Below are 19,059 nucleotides of genomic sequence, written 5' to 3'. Positions count from 1 at the left end.
CCCCGGTCAACATGAAGCTCCAGTCAGATGTAGACGTTAAGTAGGCTTCCAAAGCTTGATTCTGCCCAGTCATATGCATGCTTAATTTGCTGCAGCTATATTACATTTACAACATGCTTCAGTGTGTTTCCATCTTTTCTGTTTTTGATCCAGTTAAGAGTGCAGGTTTGCCTGATTTCCTTCTGTACGTTTTATAACCTCATCTTTGGCAGACAGATGTAAAATCTGTGTTACCAGGGCTCTACTCTTTCAGCATTTAGAACTGCTATGTGACTCTGTTTTGACAATCAATCAACCAATTAATTGATCCCATTTCTGCAGCCCTCTTTAAAGACTATGGGTCAAATAACATCTCGTTATTGATCTCTTTTAGGTGGAACAAAATATACATGTGCAGGATTCCACAGGATTGAGTTGATGAATCTACTGGTAGCATGTTTGAGCATAGAGCAACAGGGAAGTCTCTGTGCCACTAGCGTTTGGCTTTTCTGTTGAATTTGTCTTTCCTGTGATTGGCTGTTAAAGATAGCAAAAGCTCTTGATGAGTATGCCTATGACAAAACTAAGTTCTTGGCTCTATGGTCAGCATTTCTTGATTAATCAGGAGCAATCACATCCTTCCCCCGTTCGGACGCGCCCCGGACCTGTTCGAGGCGATCCAGGGGTACACGCTCTTGAGATTGTGGTCGATGGTGGTCTCATTGTGGCGGAGGAAGCGGTCTTGGTGCCCGTAGGCTCGGATGACCGACAGGCCCGAGATGGTCTCGCTGAAGTGGGAGAAGATGGGAGAGCGCGACACCGAGTCCAGCCTGCGGAGCTGCCGCGAGGTCGCCACGTAGAACCTCTGCGGGCAGAAAGAGAGACAGCGGTCTGTAAGGTAGTCTCCCATGTTACATTACACTACAGGTTATCCACAGCTTATCCACACCATCAAAGACACCAATTTAAGGTTTAAATAATGCTGATCCAGTAGAATGTTTAACAACTGCTGTCATCTTTTTAGCAAACCCTGCCAACTGCCTGTCCACACTGTTTCCCTTTGATGGTCTGATAAGGGACACACTTCTGTAAACTGCTCTACACAACGACTGAGATTAGACAACCACCTTGAGGTTGACTAACTGTCAGATTAAGTTACAGGATATCATTATGAACCTTGCCCTGGTCTAAAGTACAGTGAGCACTCAGGCACCGGTGGACTTCCTCACCTGGACAAAGTAGTAAATCACAGCGAGGGGAACGAGGACCACAATGAAAAGGGGCGTAGCCAGACAGATGACGAACAGGGTGCCGACCACCCCCAGCAAGCACATCAGCCAGGAGCGGAAGGACATGGGGATGGACTCATCTACAGTGAACATGTCCTGCAGATATGACATCAATGTTATGACATCACATTCGACACCACAATCATATTTTGCACCCTGATGACATCACAAACATGTCCTACAGAACCAAGCCACAAGACAACCAGAGATAATAGAATATGTGATGTCACCTCAGTGGTATAAAACAGAATAGCTACACCAATCATAGAGTACATGGGTAACAACCAATAGAGGGGGAAAAAATTGACAATGGTTGGTGGATACTTTCTGATATCACTTCCTGGCTCCCTGGGGGTTGTAGCTAGGAAGTAGACAAGGCATTCACCAACGACCATCTGGGCTGTTTCATTGGTTGTTATTCTTGTACTACAGTGTACTATTGGTAAATCTTTACTATGTTTTCTACTAACAAGCCATTCCAACAGCTTTATCCTTATTTTATTACCCTCTGGAAACTATTTAAACAGAAAGGCGGCCATTTTTCACCACTTGGGAACACAGACAAGGCATAAATGGGGCGGGCCTCCCACCTTGGCGAAGCGGTTGACCACCCTGCCCAAGGGCGTGGTGTCAAAGAAGACCATGGGCGCGCGGAGGACGTTGGAGAGCAGGCGGCTGTGCAGGACCCGCGAGGCCGAGATCGCCCCGTTCGCCATGAGCAGCGTTCCAATGAAGACCAGAATACCTGTTCGGCATCACACACAGGATACAGCAATCAGGCTTTAACAGAGTATTCTGCCATTAACAAGCAGGCTTATAACAGCAGATACTGTAAAAACATTGGATAATGTAATGATGTCATAACCTAATGACTTTTGCACTTACAACGTAAAATAAGCAGATATGACTTGCTGCATAAAGTAATAAACTTGGTGAATTAAGTAATAGTGCATTATTTTCAGGTGAGCTACAACTGTCATTGTTTAATGGGGCAAAGTGTCACTGTATTAATGATCTATGCATGATCATCTGTGCTGTTTGAAACAGCTTTTCAGTAGCAGTAGTTAACTGTAGCGTGTACTTACAGTAAGCTGCTTTTGTATAGCGATTAGTGACGTGACTAGGTGTGGTCAGTTGCCAATTAGCTAGTTTTGTTTCAGTTGAGGTAGCCTACACTGACAGTTGTTAATTAGTCATTTAGAGTAGTATAAACATTTGATTTAGAGGTAGAATAGCTGTAGCAGTCGCCTAGGTTGTGTGAAATCTCAGTTTGATTAAGACTAAGGAGTCTTTTCGGAAAGTCCATTGAGTGAGAATAACAAGGCTGCTGCTTCATTGCAGGATTCAGTGTGCTTTCTCCTCATCCCTGTCTGCTCCTCCCTCAGGAGATGTTGCTATGGTCATTCAATATGACACAGAATGCTCTCCACCTTCCTCTACCATCTCCTGTCCCCCTCTGTGATAGCCTTACAGCAGCAGGGGGCCTGTAGAACTGGGGCCAATCTGCTATTCGTAAGGCCGTCTCTCCCTACGCCTCCCTGCTCTCCCTCCAGTTTCTTGCCCTTATTGAAACATGGCCCTTTAAGAGCCCTTGCAAGGGTCTTTGAGGGGCTACTAGAATGACTACTTCACCTAGGCAGAGACAGGGGTCCTGTCTCCTTAATGCCAGAAGAGACTGAGTGATGTCATCATACCTTGCGACACTCCGAGGGCACCGAAGACGCCCACCCTCATGTCCCTCACAGAGGCGGAGTAAGTCTGATTATAGTAGACCACCGAGTCCCTGGTCCAGTCGCTCAGCCACAGGTTCTGGCCGATGAAAGCAATGTTCTGGAGGAAGTAGACCACGAAAACCATGGTGCAGTACCACCAGCCCATGGCCCGCAGGTACTGCAGGTACATCGAGAACTTCACCTGGGGGGGGGAGACGTTCATTCCGTCAGTAAGCAGGCCAACCAAAAATTATATTTCTGAAAATTGATTTAAATATTAATATTGATTAAAATATTAATTGCTAAAATAAATGCTCGTACATTGAATTTTAATATGGTTCTATTTTTCTGACTTTAAAACTCATAATTCACAAATCCATCAATAATAACAGTAGGACCCTGACTGCAGCGAAAACTGCCAGATTTGACTGAGAATTCCATTGTTAAGGCTTATCGGGTTCTGGAACACTCGCTCATGTGCAGCTTACCAATGGCTCTTACTGGATGATTTTACGAGCTAATTTATGGCAGTTGGTTCAAGTCCAAACTCTCAGGATTCTGACAGACAGCCAGGTCAATATTTTCCTTGGGCACGTCATGTGTCCTGTCTTACAACTTAAGTCCCAGCTTACCGATGATTTAAGCGATTTCTGAACATTGACATTTCAGGCTCCAGTCATGTTAAACCATAACAAGTGTGCAAAAAAGAATAGGTAGCAAATAAGATAAGATAAGAACTTTATTGGTCCCACAGGGATTTGTCAGCAGCAGTGTAAAATCAAAACAGTGCACCACTAAAAACAATTAACAATTAAGAACAGAACAAGAACATATAGGGACAAGGCAAAAAACATAAAAACACCAATTAAGCTAAAGCTAAAAAGCACTAAAAAGTAATTCTTGCAACACACTACTAAAAAAACATAAATAAGATAAATATACAGCATATGGCCACAGGCAGGAAAGACTTCCTAAACTTGGAACACCTGGACGTAATGAGGTGACCACTGAAAAAACTTGTCTGCCTTGACAAAGCCTGGAGAGAATGTGAACAGTGCTGCATAATATCCTTTTATGTACTCTGCACCCTGACCTACAGATGTCGCGTGCCACACCAGCAGTGGTGCAATGTCTGCCCCCAACAGACAGCGGCAATAAAAAAAATAAAATTAAAAACAGCTCACACCACAGCTCATGAAGCATTGGCAGTATTTCAGGCAATAACAGCCCTCAGTTTCCTTAAAAACTAAGCTAGGTTGACCTTTTTTCTACCGGTCCGGTCTGAATTACCCAGGTAATCATAAGATTGCACCACCTCAAAATCGGTACCCTGGATGCAGACAGGCACCAATAGCTCCTTCTTCCTCCTAAAATCAATTCTAAGTCCCCTTGTTTTACGAACGTTCAGGAACAAAGCATTTTCCTCACTCCAGGGTTATAACCCCACCCCCTCTTTTAAGTCCTTGGAAACAGAGTTTGCATTTTCACATCTTGTTGTGAAAAGCCTGTATAAAAGTCTGTATAAAGTTAAACTGTTAAAAAGTCATTAAGCTCATCGGCTCTGTCCATCGGGCCCTCAGGGGCCTGTGCTACTATGGCCTGCCTGCATCCAGTGATCAGTTTCATTCCCTTTCAGGCTTCCTTGACATTACTCCATTGGAGCGGTGCCTCCAGCTTCCGTCTTTACTCATCCTAATCTTCTGCATTATTTCCTTACACCCACTTAAGCCCATCCCTACCAGCCAACTTAAATGCTTTCTTCTTCTGCTTGAGTAGAGTTTTATGCTCCTTGGTCACCCATGCACAGTCCAATCCCAGTTGGCTGTCACAGTTTTAGGTTTTTGACGGGTGACAGGCTGGTATTTTTGGAGCAGGTAGACCATGTTATGCCCGAAGTTGCCGAGAGGCGGTAAGGCTCCTTACTGCTAGCATGTAACCAATCCGAAGTTTTGTTATTTGTTGTTGAATGCGTAACATACTGTTTGAATGTGGGGAGGGTTAATGTAAAGAAGCAGTGATTATGGTCATCAGCATCAAGAGAGAAAAACCAAAGTCATTGTGACACTTGAAAACTCCCTCGACAGATAATGGCCTATATCTGATAGTAATGAGTTCAATGTGCATGTAAACAACTCCTTAACGCACACACGTCCACCGTGATACCATTGGTTTTTCACACATTGTACAAATAGAGCCTTCGTCCTCTTTTTTTCTTGATTTGGCTCTGTACTCCGCAATGTTAGATATATAATTTAACAATTCACATGTAGTTTAAATGCGCATTCTGAGCTTTTATTAAAAGGTAGTTTCATACATTTTGGTTTAACCATGTAGAAATTACAGCACTTTGTATACATAAGCCCCCATTTCAGGGCACCAAAAAGCTTGGGACATATGAATGTTACGTAAATGAAAGCACTTATGTTTAGTACTTTGTTGCATATCCTTTGCAAGCTTGAAGTCTGTTTTTGTCTGTTTGTCTGACTGTTTTTCATGGCTTCCTTGGCTTTCATTGGCACAACTCTGAATATCCCATTGACAAATGCCAATAACAGACCCCAAGGGCAACCAAAATCCTAGAATAAAGATTAGACATTGAAAGCTCTGTCATACCAACACTAAGGAAGCAATTGAACACACCTGAGTAATCAGAAACACCTGTGAATTAATTTGTCCCACACATTTATACCCTAATTTGGCACCCCTGATTCTACTAATTGGCTGTTGAATGAGGTGTGCTTTGTTAGGGATTGAGTGAAACCTACAGGACAGTAGATCCCCAGAAAAATGGTTGGGAACCACTGCCATAGATAAACTGGCATCCATAACCATGGTGTTTCTTATCCTGGCAAAAAGTAAAGCGAAATGTGGTCCTACCTGTCCTGTTTCCATGGCTTCCTTCTCTATCAACTGCTGACCCTTATTTGCTGGAGGCAAGTCTTTGAGCTTCTTCACTGAGCTGTGTTTTCTTAACCTGATAAACAGAATTATAAGAGGAGATGCTGAAAAACAGACAGTAAATAAATTTGGCACAGCACATGTGCAATACAATGAGCACTTAGCAGGGAAAATAGTGTTTATATATACCATTGTACTTATCAGAGAAACGGAGTTCAGTGTGTGTACCTGCCATTGTACTGGCTGTGCCGCAGACTGTTCTCTCTCTTCAGCGTCACGGAGACCACGTCGTCGGGAGAGCAATCCGGCTGTTGTTCTTGGGTATCCGGAACAGTATTCACCTCCTCCAGGTCTGAGGCTGACGTCACATCTGAACCTAACCTCACACACACAGACATCAGCTCCATAAGCACAGAAGATCTCACACAAAATGCACGTTACAGAATATCAAATCACAGACCACCTCACACAAATCGCACATCACAGAGTATCCAACTGGTGGTTGGTGGTTATTCAGTGTAATGTAGTCACGTGCAGTCAGTATAGGCAAGTTAGGCACTGCCTACCCAGTGCAAGGAAACAGAAATTTGCTTTTCAATACAAATAAATAAATATGAATATTGAGTGAGATCTCCCAGCTATCTGGCGCATGTGCTCTTTGATCTTGCAATACTCCACAAGGTGCAGCAAAAGGCAGAGCTCTTCAATGCCTTCATGTGTAAATGTGTTAATACTGTTGAAAAACTGTATGACACAGGATGCATCAAGTGGCTTCATAAACATCAATCAGAATTATACGCAATATGTCACACAGGCAGGAGTTACACAGCAACCAGCAGCGAGGAGGGATGTGCGGGTTGACTGAGAAACATCGGACCCCGCTGTTTATCTGTGGATCAGGTGGGTCGAGTCATAAAAAAATGACATCTGATTAATAATGGATGGGTTGCTGGTGAGTGAGAAAGAAATTAGTAAAATAATATTGAGGGCTTTCTCAGCCCAGATTCTAGGGATACACCGATATATTGATATATAAAACAACCGATGGTCAGGTCAGATTATGTCCCAGAGTTCATTTGCCTGTCAGATACAAAATAATTGCTTTGTTTTCCATATTCAGTGTTTCCCAACCACAGCCCTCACCACACATCATTGCTGTAATTGTAATCACTGTGGAGTCGAGGAGGAGCTGCTTCTCCTTTTAGGCCACTGCAAGCTGTGTCTGTTCCCTCCCACAGCCAGGGAGGCCTACAGGACCTTGGACAGCAGCTGTTCCTGTTCCCTCCCACAGCCAAGGAGGCGTTCAGGACCTTGGACAGCGGCAGCAGCCTCACGTTCAGACATGTTTACCTAATCGGCAATCACCTGTGCTGCGCTGTCAGAAGAGTGCACTATATGCTCCTGTCTCACAGTGCGACCGTTAGGCTGAGTGTCCCGTTGTTCTAATTAAGTATTCTTATGCCATTTCAAGCTCATGATGCTGCTCCATGGTTACACCCACCTGGCTGGGTGTGGGCCTGGTTGTTCTCCTCCGTGGCATATGTGCGCAGAAATTCAGAGAAAGCGCCCCCACTGGCCTTCAGTTCGCTGTAGGACCCGGACTCCGACACCTGCCCGTCCACCAGAACTACGATCTCGTCCACCTGCGGCAGGAAGCTGACTCCGTGCGTTACCAGGATACGGGTCTGTGGAGACACAACGGCTGCTGAGAGCACGGTTCCTACACATGCCATGTGTGCTATGCACCAAGAACCACCGGCATGGCTTCACCAGGAAACAAAAACACATGGAAAGCTTTCGGTTGGAAATCCTTCTAAAGTTACTGACCATTTGCTTTCTTGTATCTGATACCTGCTCCGCATTTTTGGCCCAGATTCAATCTCATATAATAACTGTTTTTCAATATAATTATATTAATGTGCTAATTACAAATATACATAGATAAATATACACAATTAAAATCTACCTACTGTAAGACATAAAATGTAAAGATAAAAGGGTTTACATTTAGATTCCATTGCTACAATTAATGTGGTTATTTAAGAAGTTATTTAATTTTTTTTTTTTTTGAGTACCGCTGACCTTGTCCTTGAGCAGCCCGTTGGGGCCCACCACTTTGGTGAACAGGTGCTTCCCCACGTGGGAGTCCACAGCTGACAAGGGGTCGTCCAGCAGGAAGATGTCCGCTGAGCTGTAGACCGCCCTGGCCAAGCTGACCCTCTGCTTCTGCCCACCACTCAGATTTATCCCCTGCAGGACACCACATGAACAGGTATGACATACCTTGCTCAAGGGCACAATGGCAGCAAACCAAGTGGGGAATGCATATTTCAAACGTGCATTCTGAAGTGATCATCCTCATCAGGTCTGACCTCCCTGACCTCTGCAGGGCTCAGACGTTCCCCTGGCAACACATATTCTACCTTTTCGCCAATCTCTGTTTGGTCCCCTCCAGGGAGTAGCTCAAGGTCGGGCCCCAGGGCACAGGCATCTAGAACCTTCTGGAAGCGGATGTCCTCCAGCGCTGATCCAAACAGGATGTTGTCTCTCAGTGTGGCATTCTGGATCCAGGCCTGCTGGGGAACGTAGGCCACAGAGCCCTGAACAGAACAATCAGATTAAAATCAGGCTCTATGGGAAATGGAGTCCCACAAGGATCGGTGCTGGGACCACTGCTCTTATATCAATCACCTTGACAGGAACATAGAAAGTACATTAATCAAATTTGCAGATGATACAAAACTGGGAGGCCAAGAAGATTTAAATTAAATCCAGAAGTGGGAAGAATGAAATTCAATATAGCCAAATGTTAAGTTCTGCATGTGGGAAATAAAAACATTAGGCAGGATTAATTTATGGGAGGTACAATTGGAATGTGCTCAATTTGAAAAAGGCTTGGGAGTAATGGTTGAACAAAGCGCACTGTGGTCTAGCAGTACAAAAGGCCAGCAGGATGCTGGGATATATAGCCAAATGTATGAAGTACAAATCCAAGGAAGTTATATTTATCTTATAAAAATAGGAATGTGACAGGGCAGGGGAAGTTATGTTGCATGACAGTAATGAGTGGAAGGTTCCAGAGCCACTTGTGGATGAATTTCATGTGGAGGCCAGTCATTCAACTTGACTGAGACTGCTAACATATGGCAGCTATTCTCTCTATGGGGTCTCTCTATCACTACATTTTCACTCTATTACTTTTTCCCATTTTAAAATCACCAAAGGTGCTAGATTTCGAGCACACCACTGTACTCTTCAAATCATCTGATCACACAGAAAGGACTTTCAATTTCAGCATGTGCACAAAACAGCCAGGGATTATTTTACACACCAATGAAGACCATACAACTATAAGATGGATCTCGCTGAGTAACATGGTGCTGATTATGTGCATTGTTGTCACCTTGATATTGATGTATCCCTTGAGGCTGTGCAACTCTCCTAATATGGCTGAAATCAAGGAGGACTTCCCAGCTCCCACTGCACCCACCACTGCCACCAAACGGCCTGGCTTTATGTCCAGGGACACACTGCGAGACAGGAGCATACAATGCATTCTGTTAAAGGAGATGAACATGCACACTCACATGCACATATTCAGGCATATGCATGCATGCATACACACATGCACATGAACATGGCCGTATACTTTCATATGTGCACGCACTCTCACATGCACTATAGGACTCTGTGAACTGGACCAGAAAACGAAATTAAAATATTGCATTTTGTTAAAAATTTCCTGTTGAAACAAAATGCCAGTTAATGGATACATTTTTGGGGAGGCATTTTGTGAAAAAAGTACATACACAAATATGAGCGTGAATGCATCTGCCAAGCACTGAAAGTAAAAAGTAAATAAATGGCAACAATAGAGTACTCACTCTTTCAAAACAGGATCTGCATCTCTTTCCCAAGCAAAAGTGCCATTGCACACACTCACAGCTGTGTCTAATGGGCCAAACAAGAACTTCCATCAGTTCACATACTGCAAGCAAAAGCTTCTGTAAATATACATAATAAAAACACATTATTTGGCATCCTAAATTATATTAATCTACTAATTCCCATTATATTTTTTCTATTATTCATATATTGAAGACATTTATGTGACTAAACAAGCGATACTATTGAGTTTCATAGTCTTTGAACTTAGCTAAAGGTCTTCTTTGCAGATCTGCTCCTTTATAAGATGGCTGATGGCCTTCTTTGCAGACTTACTGAAGCTGGAGTCGTGGGACACTGTTTTGGGGTCCAGGTCATCTCCTCCCAGGAATTTCTCCAGACGTTTTTTAGACACGCTGGTCTGGAATCAAATACATGTCTGTGAGGGACCTGTTCAGTGTGTGTGTGAATGTGTGTGTCTTTGTGTGCTTGTGCTTTTGTGTGTTTGGTGAGCATGTGTGTGTGTGTGTTTGTGTTTGTGAGTGTGTGAGCGTGTGATAGCATGTTTGTGTGTGCATGTGTGAGTGTGTGTGTGAGCATATGTGTGTGTGTGTGATCATATGATAGCATGTTTGTGTGTGCATGTGAGCCTATGTGTGTGTGTGTGTATGTGTGTGTGTGTGTGTGTGTATGTGCACAAGCATCTCTGCATTTACCTGCACCATCCCAGCGATGAGCATGGGCAGCATGGCCAAGGGGAAGCGCAGGATGTTGAAGAGAGAGATGGAAGTGAAGGCCTTCTCAGCATCCAGAACATTCTCAGAATTCACCGACACAAACACAGCAAAAGTGGCCAGAGACACCTGCAGAACATGCAGCGAAAATGTGTGTCAGGCTCACGGCTGAAACAGTGGCTCACAGGGGTGGAAAAATCCTAAATCTTTATGGTAGTCCTCTGGGCCAAGTGTCCTAGCCACATTTTTGGTGGCTCAGGGAGGTCTGCCAGCCCATGGAGGGATGGTGCAGATACACAAATATAAATTGTATTGTTTTTACACACTAAAATTGATTGCAGCCTCCAGAAACGGCATCGATGCCTTCCACCATTTCCTCCTTCTCTGGGGTATAAATATGAGGTGGCTCACATGTACTATCCCTTTGTCATCCATCAACATGTGGGAAAACTAAAGAGTTTTCAACTTAAGAGGCAGATGGTTGTTCATCTACACTAATCAGGTAAGGGATATATTATAATATATAAACACACAATTGAAAATACCTCTAAGCACAGTCAGGGCAATAATCAAAAAGTTTCATAAGTCAGGGACAGGTGCATATTTGCCAAAAAAGAGAGTGAATTTCCTTATTGCTCACTCACACCGAGTCTTCTCAGTTATGTCTGTATGAATTTAGCATATTTGGATTTCCTATATTTTTGCTTATTCCTCCATTGGCTGAAATGCTACCAAGTCGGAACATCAACGCACTTTTTTTTCACCCCATATTTTTCATGCAATTTGAGTCTGGACTTTGACATGCTCATTCCAGAACACTAAATGTATCATTTTAAGTCATTCCTTTATAGTTTTTTTCAAGGTAAAAACCAAGTTTTATCACTTTATGTAAAACACAAGGAAGAAAAGCAGACAGAGCAGCAGCTGGTTAAGAGGCCGGATGAGCTGCTTGCGGCTGGACACTCACCAGAGCGGGGGCGCAGGAGAATATGAAGGTGGACACAGAGGAGAGGTACGCAAACTTCTTCATCACCCCCAGCTCGTCTTCTCTGATCCCCTGCACCTGTGCTTCATATGGGGGCTCCCAGGCATACAACTTCAGAGTCTGAGACGGAGGGAGGGAGGGGGGAGAGAGGGAGAGAGAGAGGGGGGGGGGTGGAGAGAGAGAGAGGGAGGGAGGGAGGGGGGAGGAGAGAGAGAGAGAGAGAGGGGGGGAAGTGGAGAGAGAGAGAGGGAGGGAGGGAGGGGGGAGGAGAGAGAGAGGGGGGGGGGAGGTGGAGAGAGAGAGAGAGAGGGGGGAGAGAGAGACTTAAAATTGATATTCCCCATTTGTGAACACTGTAAAATCAAGGCCCCGAAAAAAAATTAATTATTGAGATACTGAGATGAGATATTTCTAGCAAACAGTAGAGACCTGGCCAGGTATGACTGAATATGACTTTGCTGTTGGAATTTTACATAAAGACTGATCAGATGTGGTCCAAAAGGAAAAAAGCAGTTAAGCATTATTTAATACTTTCGTTTTCTTGCCCTAAAGCAAATTTTTTTCACTGTAGAAATTGTTTGTACAAAGAAATAATAAAAAAAAAATATATATATTTTTAAGTTTGCCTCATTTGGAAAACAAAGATAACAAAATTACCGGGTGATATTTCAATAATTTCTGGCACCAGATGAGTGTAAAAGAAGGACTGGTCCTGCAAGTGATGTCAGCTTGGCATCAGTTTAATCATCTTCAAACTTAGCAAAGCAAAGACCAGATATCTCAGCCTGAAGAGAAGACATTTAGACTGGACTACTGCAATTCCACGTTTTCTGGCGTGTCCAGTTCCCAGACAACTTTTCTCCGCGTTTTGTTTTTGTTCGATAAATACGGTGGTTTTTCAGTGAATTTTGTCATTGATTAAATGGTATTCATATAAAACGGATTATTTCAAAATAGCTTACCTTGATTCCATTCAGTATCTCGTTCATAATTTTCATGCGTTTATCTTTGTACTTCATGTTCTCCATCTGAAAGTCAATAAATATGTTGAGATGGAAAGGGCCTTTTATGTAAAATTGTGTGATCAATGCTAAAGCCAAATGACACACTAAAATAATGTGATATCTTGTAAATGAAAGAGAGAGAGAGATACAGTTTTACAGATTTAAAGTATTCAATTGAAAAAAAAAAACAAACAAAAAAACAAGAGAGAATATTATTAGTCTTTTGAGAGGATTGTTAGCAAATAACCCATAGCCATCAAATATGCCTGCTGGACAAGTGACACATGAAACTGGCTTTCTTGATCCTCATTTTACTTGTGACTCACGGACCAATTAGCACCTTCACCAAAACCCTTTTTCCCCTCAAACACTCTGATGCTGTTTGTGAAAGTGCACTGCACAAAATCAACCCAATCAAATTCTCAGCAACCATCAACATGCCACTACATCATTGTATTGCTCAGCCTCCTGTTTTGCTCTGTGCAATTTTGTGATTGCTGGACCTAAAGTTGCCAAAAAATGTAATCTCTGAACATGACTCCTATGGACCTGGGGAATGAGGTTGATTAGGAACCCCCCCCCCATCACCACTGCATTACATCAGATGCACTGACTGAAACCCCTCTGATACTCAAATGAGAAATAGAGTTAAGGCTGTTTAAAGTCCATCAGCTGAGGAGGCTGTTAAAGAGCGTGAGGTAGAGTGATAAAAAAGGTGTGTGACTGGCAGACAGGGAGGTTGCGGACCTGGAAGCCGCGGGACTTGGTGGCCAGCAGCCCATTGATGGGGGCCATCAGCACCATGACGGCGAGGCCAGCCAGGGTGGCGGGGCCCAGCTCCATCCACAGGAACAGGATGGACAGCGCTATCTGCAGCGGGCACGACCACACCAGGTGGATGAAGTTGGTCACGTCGTTGAAACGCTGGGCGTCGGCCGACATGAGGTTGACCGTCTCGCCCACGGTGGACTCCTTCCGAGCATCGTTTGACACCACCAGGGCCTGTAGTGGGAGATGTGAAACACAGCATCACAAACAGTCCCCATATTTCTGTACACGTTAAAACAGGAGGTCACACACAGTCCCCATAATTCTGTACACATAAACACAGGAGGTTAAAACATGGCAGCCTAGGATACAATTGGATCGAGTGCCACTCAGAGTCAGGAGGGCTTCAGTTGGCTGGAATGACAGGATGTCATCCAGCACCAGATGCCCTCTAGTGGCCCGATTTGGCACTCACAGGTCCAGCTGTTAAACTGCACATTAAGGGACTTCCACCAGCTCTAGCCCACTTGTAAACTCTGGCCTGATAGGAAGTGGTGGCTGACATCATGTGCTTTGGAGAAGAGTAAACTCTAATCTGTGCCCTCCCACACTGACAGCTGAGGCTGTGGCAATGACTGCCGATAAAAATACAATTAGGCATTACAAAAAGAGGACAAAGGGGTAGAAAAAGCATTAAAAACAAGGCCTCGCACGTGTTTTACATCACTGCAGTCAGAACACTGATATGGTAACTCCATTAATTTCTCACAGACACAGAGGTTTGCCTCAAATTTGCTTCAGACCGAATGGTGTTGACATATATAATATAATCGCTGTTCCTATCCAAATAAGTCATTCTGCTTATGTTCGGGAATTTACTGGTAGACAGATTTTAAAACATGCAATGGACTTGGTCTGTTACATCTGAATGTATGGTTTCTAAGATAGCTCTGATTAGGATTTGGACACTTGATACGGTTGTGGATGTTTTTTATTATATCTGAAACCTGGCTAAATAAATCATTTGTAGATGTCAGTTTGGATGGCTATAACATGTATAGCCCTGGCAGAGTCAAAAATAAAATAAAAAGAAAACTGAGTTGAAAGCTGTGGGTGTGTATCACACTCTGCCTCTGCATTTTACCCCTCAGCTATTTAGCTGATTTACTGTCGACTCTTGCAGTGAAAAAACCTAATTATGGGTGATTTTAACCTGGACTGGATGTCACCTGTTTTAGGTTCAAAGACATATGCATTCATCTGAATTTGTCCCAATTAATAACGAAAACTACTTATCCCAACATAAAAAATGTACCTTGATCGACATTACCCTTACAAATAGACCTCTCAATTATACAGAGTTTTTGCCTATGATCATCGTGATCACTGCCCACAGCTTGAGTCAGAGATACAAGATCACAAAAATATTGTCCTCGCATCATAAGAGAAACTGCAGAAATTTCAGTCAAAGAGGATTCCTACAAGACCTGTATCTATGTCACATGGCTAGTGCTTCCTGCATACCTGACCCAAAATTGGCCCTTGAACACTTTTCTTCTGTTTATCTGTCTGGCTGACAAACATACACCAAATAAAAAGCTTAGGGGGGTCAAGAATAAAGTTCAAGGATAGTTCCAACACCTGGCACTCACAACTGTCAGAGCACATTCAAAAAATAAAAATAGCTTGAGCCAAACAACTGACATCACTTCTGATTGGCAATCTTTCAGGCAACTTTGAAATAGATGCTTAGTAATGATTAGGAAAGCAAAAATCTGTTTATTACTTAAATTCTTTGTCTGATAGTAGTAGCAGTGCAGCTGATTAAATCATTGAAATAACTCCACTGAAGTTGTACTGAAGCAAGAAATTATAGTAGACTCTGGCCCTATTAAAGACAAAATGAGAACAAATTTAGCCTTTTCAATGGCCATTTTGTTTCAGCATGAAAACTTCTTTGAGAATCTCATTTATACAGATTATCTTGCAGGAGGGAGATAGAGTTAATTCATCCTTCAATGCTACAGAGTTCTGTGATCCTCTGTTCTCTTTCAGCCAGATTACTGATAAGAATGTGTTTGATTGTTTAATTAATACAGATGTTTTTTTTGATCTGCTGGATCTGGCTTGGCAGTTTTACAGCGTGCAGCACCCCTGATAGTGCAAGCCTTAGCCCATATTTTTAACCAAACAATAAACCTGGGATCATGCCAAAGGTGTGGAAGGCCGATCATGTGATCCCATTCCACAAGGGTGGGGACACTTGTGACACGAATAACTATCGACCAATCTCTAAGCTGTCAAGTCGAGCTAAAATCTTAGAATCATTAATAGACTGTAAACCTTTTTATTCTAAAACTGTAAGTTATAGCACTATTATTTATTTTGCATCCGCATTGTTGTTAATGATATGGTATGCTCTCTGGATAAAATGCAGCATAATACTGCTCTCTCTATTGACTGTTTATTGTTTAAGTTAATAGCGTATAATCAATCTGGATCTCTTGAAAATATTAATTGATGTTCTTTTTTATATTAGCTAATCAATCTCCTTTGCAATGACCCTTTTTTGAAAAGGTAACATTTTATTCTATAGCAATTGAGCGGAAGTCCCTTCGTTTCACAGTCCACACTCTTTCAAGTATTTTGATCAATGGAAAAATGTGCTCATTTCAATTCGATGCTCACGTTTCCACCAGCAGAAAAAGCTAGATAGTGATCAATAACTATTGTATATTATGCTACTTCCAGATTCATGTTTCAGTTGACTAGCCTCCCTTGAACTCTGAGGTTCATATCTGAGAGTTGGCGGTAAATTTTGAAAGTGGCGGCAGCGGAGGGGTAGAGGCACCTTGTACACAGTAGCCAGAGGTTCATATCTGAAATTTGACGGTACGTTTTGAAAGTGGTAACAGCGAAGGGGTGGAGGTACCTTCTTGTATACAGTGGCCAGAGGTTCATATTTGAGATTCGGTGGTGCATTTTGAAAGTGGCAGAGGAGGGGTGGAGGTACCTTCTTGTACACGGCGGCCATGAGGGCCGTGCGCACGTGCGTGCCCAGCACGAAGCAGCGCTGGAAGTACTGCTGCAGGAACAGCGACTGCAGCACGGTCAGCAGCAACAGCAGCACGGCGTACATGTATCCCTTCCAGGCGAAGATGGTAGTGTCCTGAGTGTAGGAGACCAGCAACCTGGACCAAACCAAATCACACAATTGGGGAGGAAACCTGGTTAGGGCTAATGAACACAAAATAAGCAAGCGTGTCAGAATGCCCAGGAAAAAAGAAGTCTGCTCAGCCTACACAAGTTCATCATTAATTCACGACAATGGCATGGCTTACTTAAACTGAACTGAACTGACCAATTGGAGGGGAAAAGTGTCAGCCTTTGGAGGGTTAGTTGCAGCTTGCATACAGCATGTTGCAGGCGACTTTCTCCATGGTTATTATTTTATCTCTGATCCCAAAGAACATGTAATAGTTTTAAATGGCACTCCTGAAATGACAGAAGTTACTATTTTTCTTGGCACCTCCATTTTGAATGTATAGCATGACCCAAACATGAATTTTATATATAGCTACTGCAGTTAATGCATGTAGCTTGCATGTAACTATTATTTTAACTAAAGTGTATATCAAATTCAAATTTGAACAGCAAATATTTGGCGTAATGCTTGGGAAAGCCCCAAAATGAGCATCTTCTATGACTGGCATCATACACCTGATCTAAGCAGGTGGGTAGCGCAGGCACAAATCACAGACTACGCTCAGAGCAAAATTACAATGCGCTGCACCAAAATTGTAGCGCGCTGCTTGATCTTCACTGACACACCCCCAACAATGTCTGTCTTCCCACTTTGGTACATGGCAAGTCACCAAATGGGTCAAAATCCATGATGAAAATACCACTTCACCGGTGCAACTGCTTACCACACACCATGCGCCAGCTGGGAAAATAGAGCTCCAAGACTTCCAGGAGCTGAGCCTGTATTTCTGTGACTCGTCCTTGTGACTATCACTGAAATATCCCCTTTAGGAGTTGAGCCTACATCCCTGTTACTCATCTCTGAAAGGCTCAATTCAGGCCCTGGGCCATCATCTTTATCTCTTCTATGAATTCTCTGAAACACTCACTTCACAAGCAGAGCCATCATCTGTGTGTCCCCCTCCCTGTGATTCTGTGACCCGTCTCCGAAACACTCACTTCAGAAACTGGGGGCTGGTGAAAGCCAGCAGGTCTTGCAGGAGTTTAAACATGGCCGACTCTATCAGAATCCATTTGTAGGTTTTCGCGATAGTGGTCACCAACCAGGACTTGGGGTACTCGGCCTCTTTTTCTCCATCCTTCTTCTTTTTTTTCTTCTTCTTCTTCCCTTCTTCACCGGTTTCCTCCTGAGGATAAGAGAATAAGGCTCCGTAAACACAGACAACCTTTCCCATGAACTCTCTGAGGAACAATTTCAACAGATCAAACAGGATTTTTGAAATGTACCCATAGAAAGGTACAGAATTCACAAGGCCAAAAAAAAATAATAATGGTGCAGGACATTAAGCCCATTCAGGCTCCTAATTTACCTACAGAATATAAAGTACAGTATCCATATCCAGCGTTTCATCAAGCTTAGACTTGAACACCCTAATGGTCTCTGCCCTTACTACATGAACTAGCAAGCTGTTCTGTGTATTGATAAAACTTGAACTTTTGCACATGTCCAAATTTTTGCACCTTTAAATTTCCACCTATGTTTCCACCTTCATTCTACTGACAGCACCCAACCCTGAGAAATCTTTTGTGGTTCACACTGTGAATACTTATACATACGAATTTAAAAGCCTCAGTAAAATTGCCCTTGTCAGTCTCCTTTTGATAAGCCTGTAGAAATTTCATTCATAAAGTCCTTCCTCATAACTTTTACATAAGTACCAGGAACCATTTTAGTTGTGTGTCTTTCAAGAGCTTCAATATGTTTTTTTGTACTTTGGAGCCCAGGAATGGATACCATATTCCAACCATGACAAAGACTGTGTATAAGACCAATTTACAGTCAGGTCCAGAATTAACTGGCACCTTTGATAAGGATAACAGTAAAGGTATCAAATGAACAACACAGGTAATAAGCTAGAGCCCTCCATAAGGTTTAGGAAAAAGATAAACTTTTTCTTGATTTGGCTCTCCACTCCACAATTTTAGATTAGTAATCAAACAATTCAACATGTGGTTAAAGTTGGACAGCGCCTACTGCAAGACAATGATCCCAAATGTACTGCTAAAGCCACAAAGGAGTTTTTTCAAATAAAAAAACTGGAAAATTCTTAACTTGGCAAGTCAGTCACCCAATCAGAATCCAATTGAACATGAGTTTCATTTGATGAAGAGAAAACTTGAAGCAACTAGCCCTTGAAACAATCAGGAGCTGAAGATGGCTGCAGTACAGGCCTGGCAGAGCATCACCAGAGAAGATATTCAGACACCTGGCGATCTCTATAGGTCACAAACTTCAAGCAGTCACAGCATGCAAGGGATATGTGACAAAAAGTTCTAAATATGACTGATCATGGTTAAAGTACCACCTCTGCCTCATTTTGAGCAAGGAAAAACCCTGTGTTGGTTTAAATTCTGTCAAAATATTCATGAAATAAAATTAATTACTTATAACCTGTTCCAAATTCATTACAATTCACACATCATAAACAATATTATGTTCACAGTCTAAATGTTTTTTTTTAAAGTGTGCGTCTGTGCATGCGCACGTGCATAGTGTGATTTAAAGCCACGGGAAGCAGGCCAAACCCATTCTTTACTTTC

At 42.8% G+C, this 19,059-nt stretch overlaps 1 protein-coding gene across 1 annotated transcript in view; it reads right to left on the bottom strand.

The window, feature by feature from the left end:
- Positions 1-19,059, bottom strand: part of abcc2 (ATP-binding cassette, sub-family C (CFTR/MRP), member 2) — a 30,354-nt gene that overhangs the window by 5,902 nt on the left and 5,393 nt on the right. The window contains exons 8-25 of the mRNA XM_035401151.1: positions 17,458-17,645; positions 16,268-16,445; positions 13,234-13,488; positions 12,445-12,510; positions 11,465-11,602; positions 10,480-10,626; positions 10,100-10,184; positions 9,763-9,829; positions 9,282-9,408; positions 8,302-8,478; positions 7,961-8,128; positions 7,380-7,563; positions 6,107-6,254; positions 5,858-5,954; positions 2,963-3,182; positions 1,859-2,013; positions 1,209-1,364; positions 645-844 (exon numbers count right to left, since the gene is read on the bottom strand). Of these exons, the coding sequence (XP_035257042.1) occupies positions 645-844; positions 1,209-1,364; positions 1,859-2,013; positions 2,963-3,182; positions 5,858-5,954; positions 6,107-6,254; positions 7,380-7,563; positions 7,961-8,128; positions 8,302-8,478; positions 9,282-9,408; positions 9,763-9,829; positions 10,100-10,184; positions 10,480-10,626; positions 11,465-11,602; positions 12,445-12,510; positions 13,234-13,488; positions 16,268-16,445; positions 17,458-17,645 (2,756 nt within the window). The remainder of the gene's footprint in view (positions 1-644; positions 845-1,208; positions 1,365-1,858; positions 2,014-2,962; positions 3,183-5,857; positions 5,955-6,106; positions 6,255-7,379; positions 7,564-7,960; positions 8,129-8,301; positions 8,479-9,281; positions 9,409-9,762; positions 9,830-10,099; positions 10,185-10,479; positions 10,627-11,464; positions 11,603-12,444; positions 12,511-13,233; positions 13,489-16,267; positions 16,446-17,457; positions 17,646-19,059) is intronic.

This window comes from Anguilla anguilla, chromosome 18 (assembly GCF_013347855.1).
Source record: "Anguilla anguilla isolate fAngAng1 chromosome 18, fAngAng1.pri, whole genome shotgun sequence".
In the NCBI taxonomy this organism is placed as follows: domain Eukaryota; kingdom Metazoa; phylum Chordata; class Actinopteri; order Anguilliformes; family Anguillidae; genus Anguilla; species Anguilla anguilla.
This window is presented reverse-complemented; position numbering and strand designations above follow the sequence as displayed.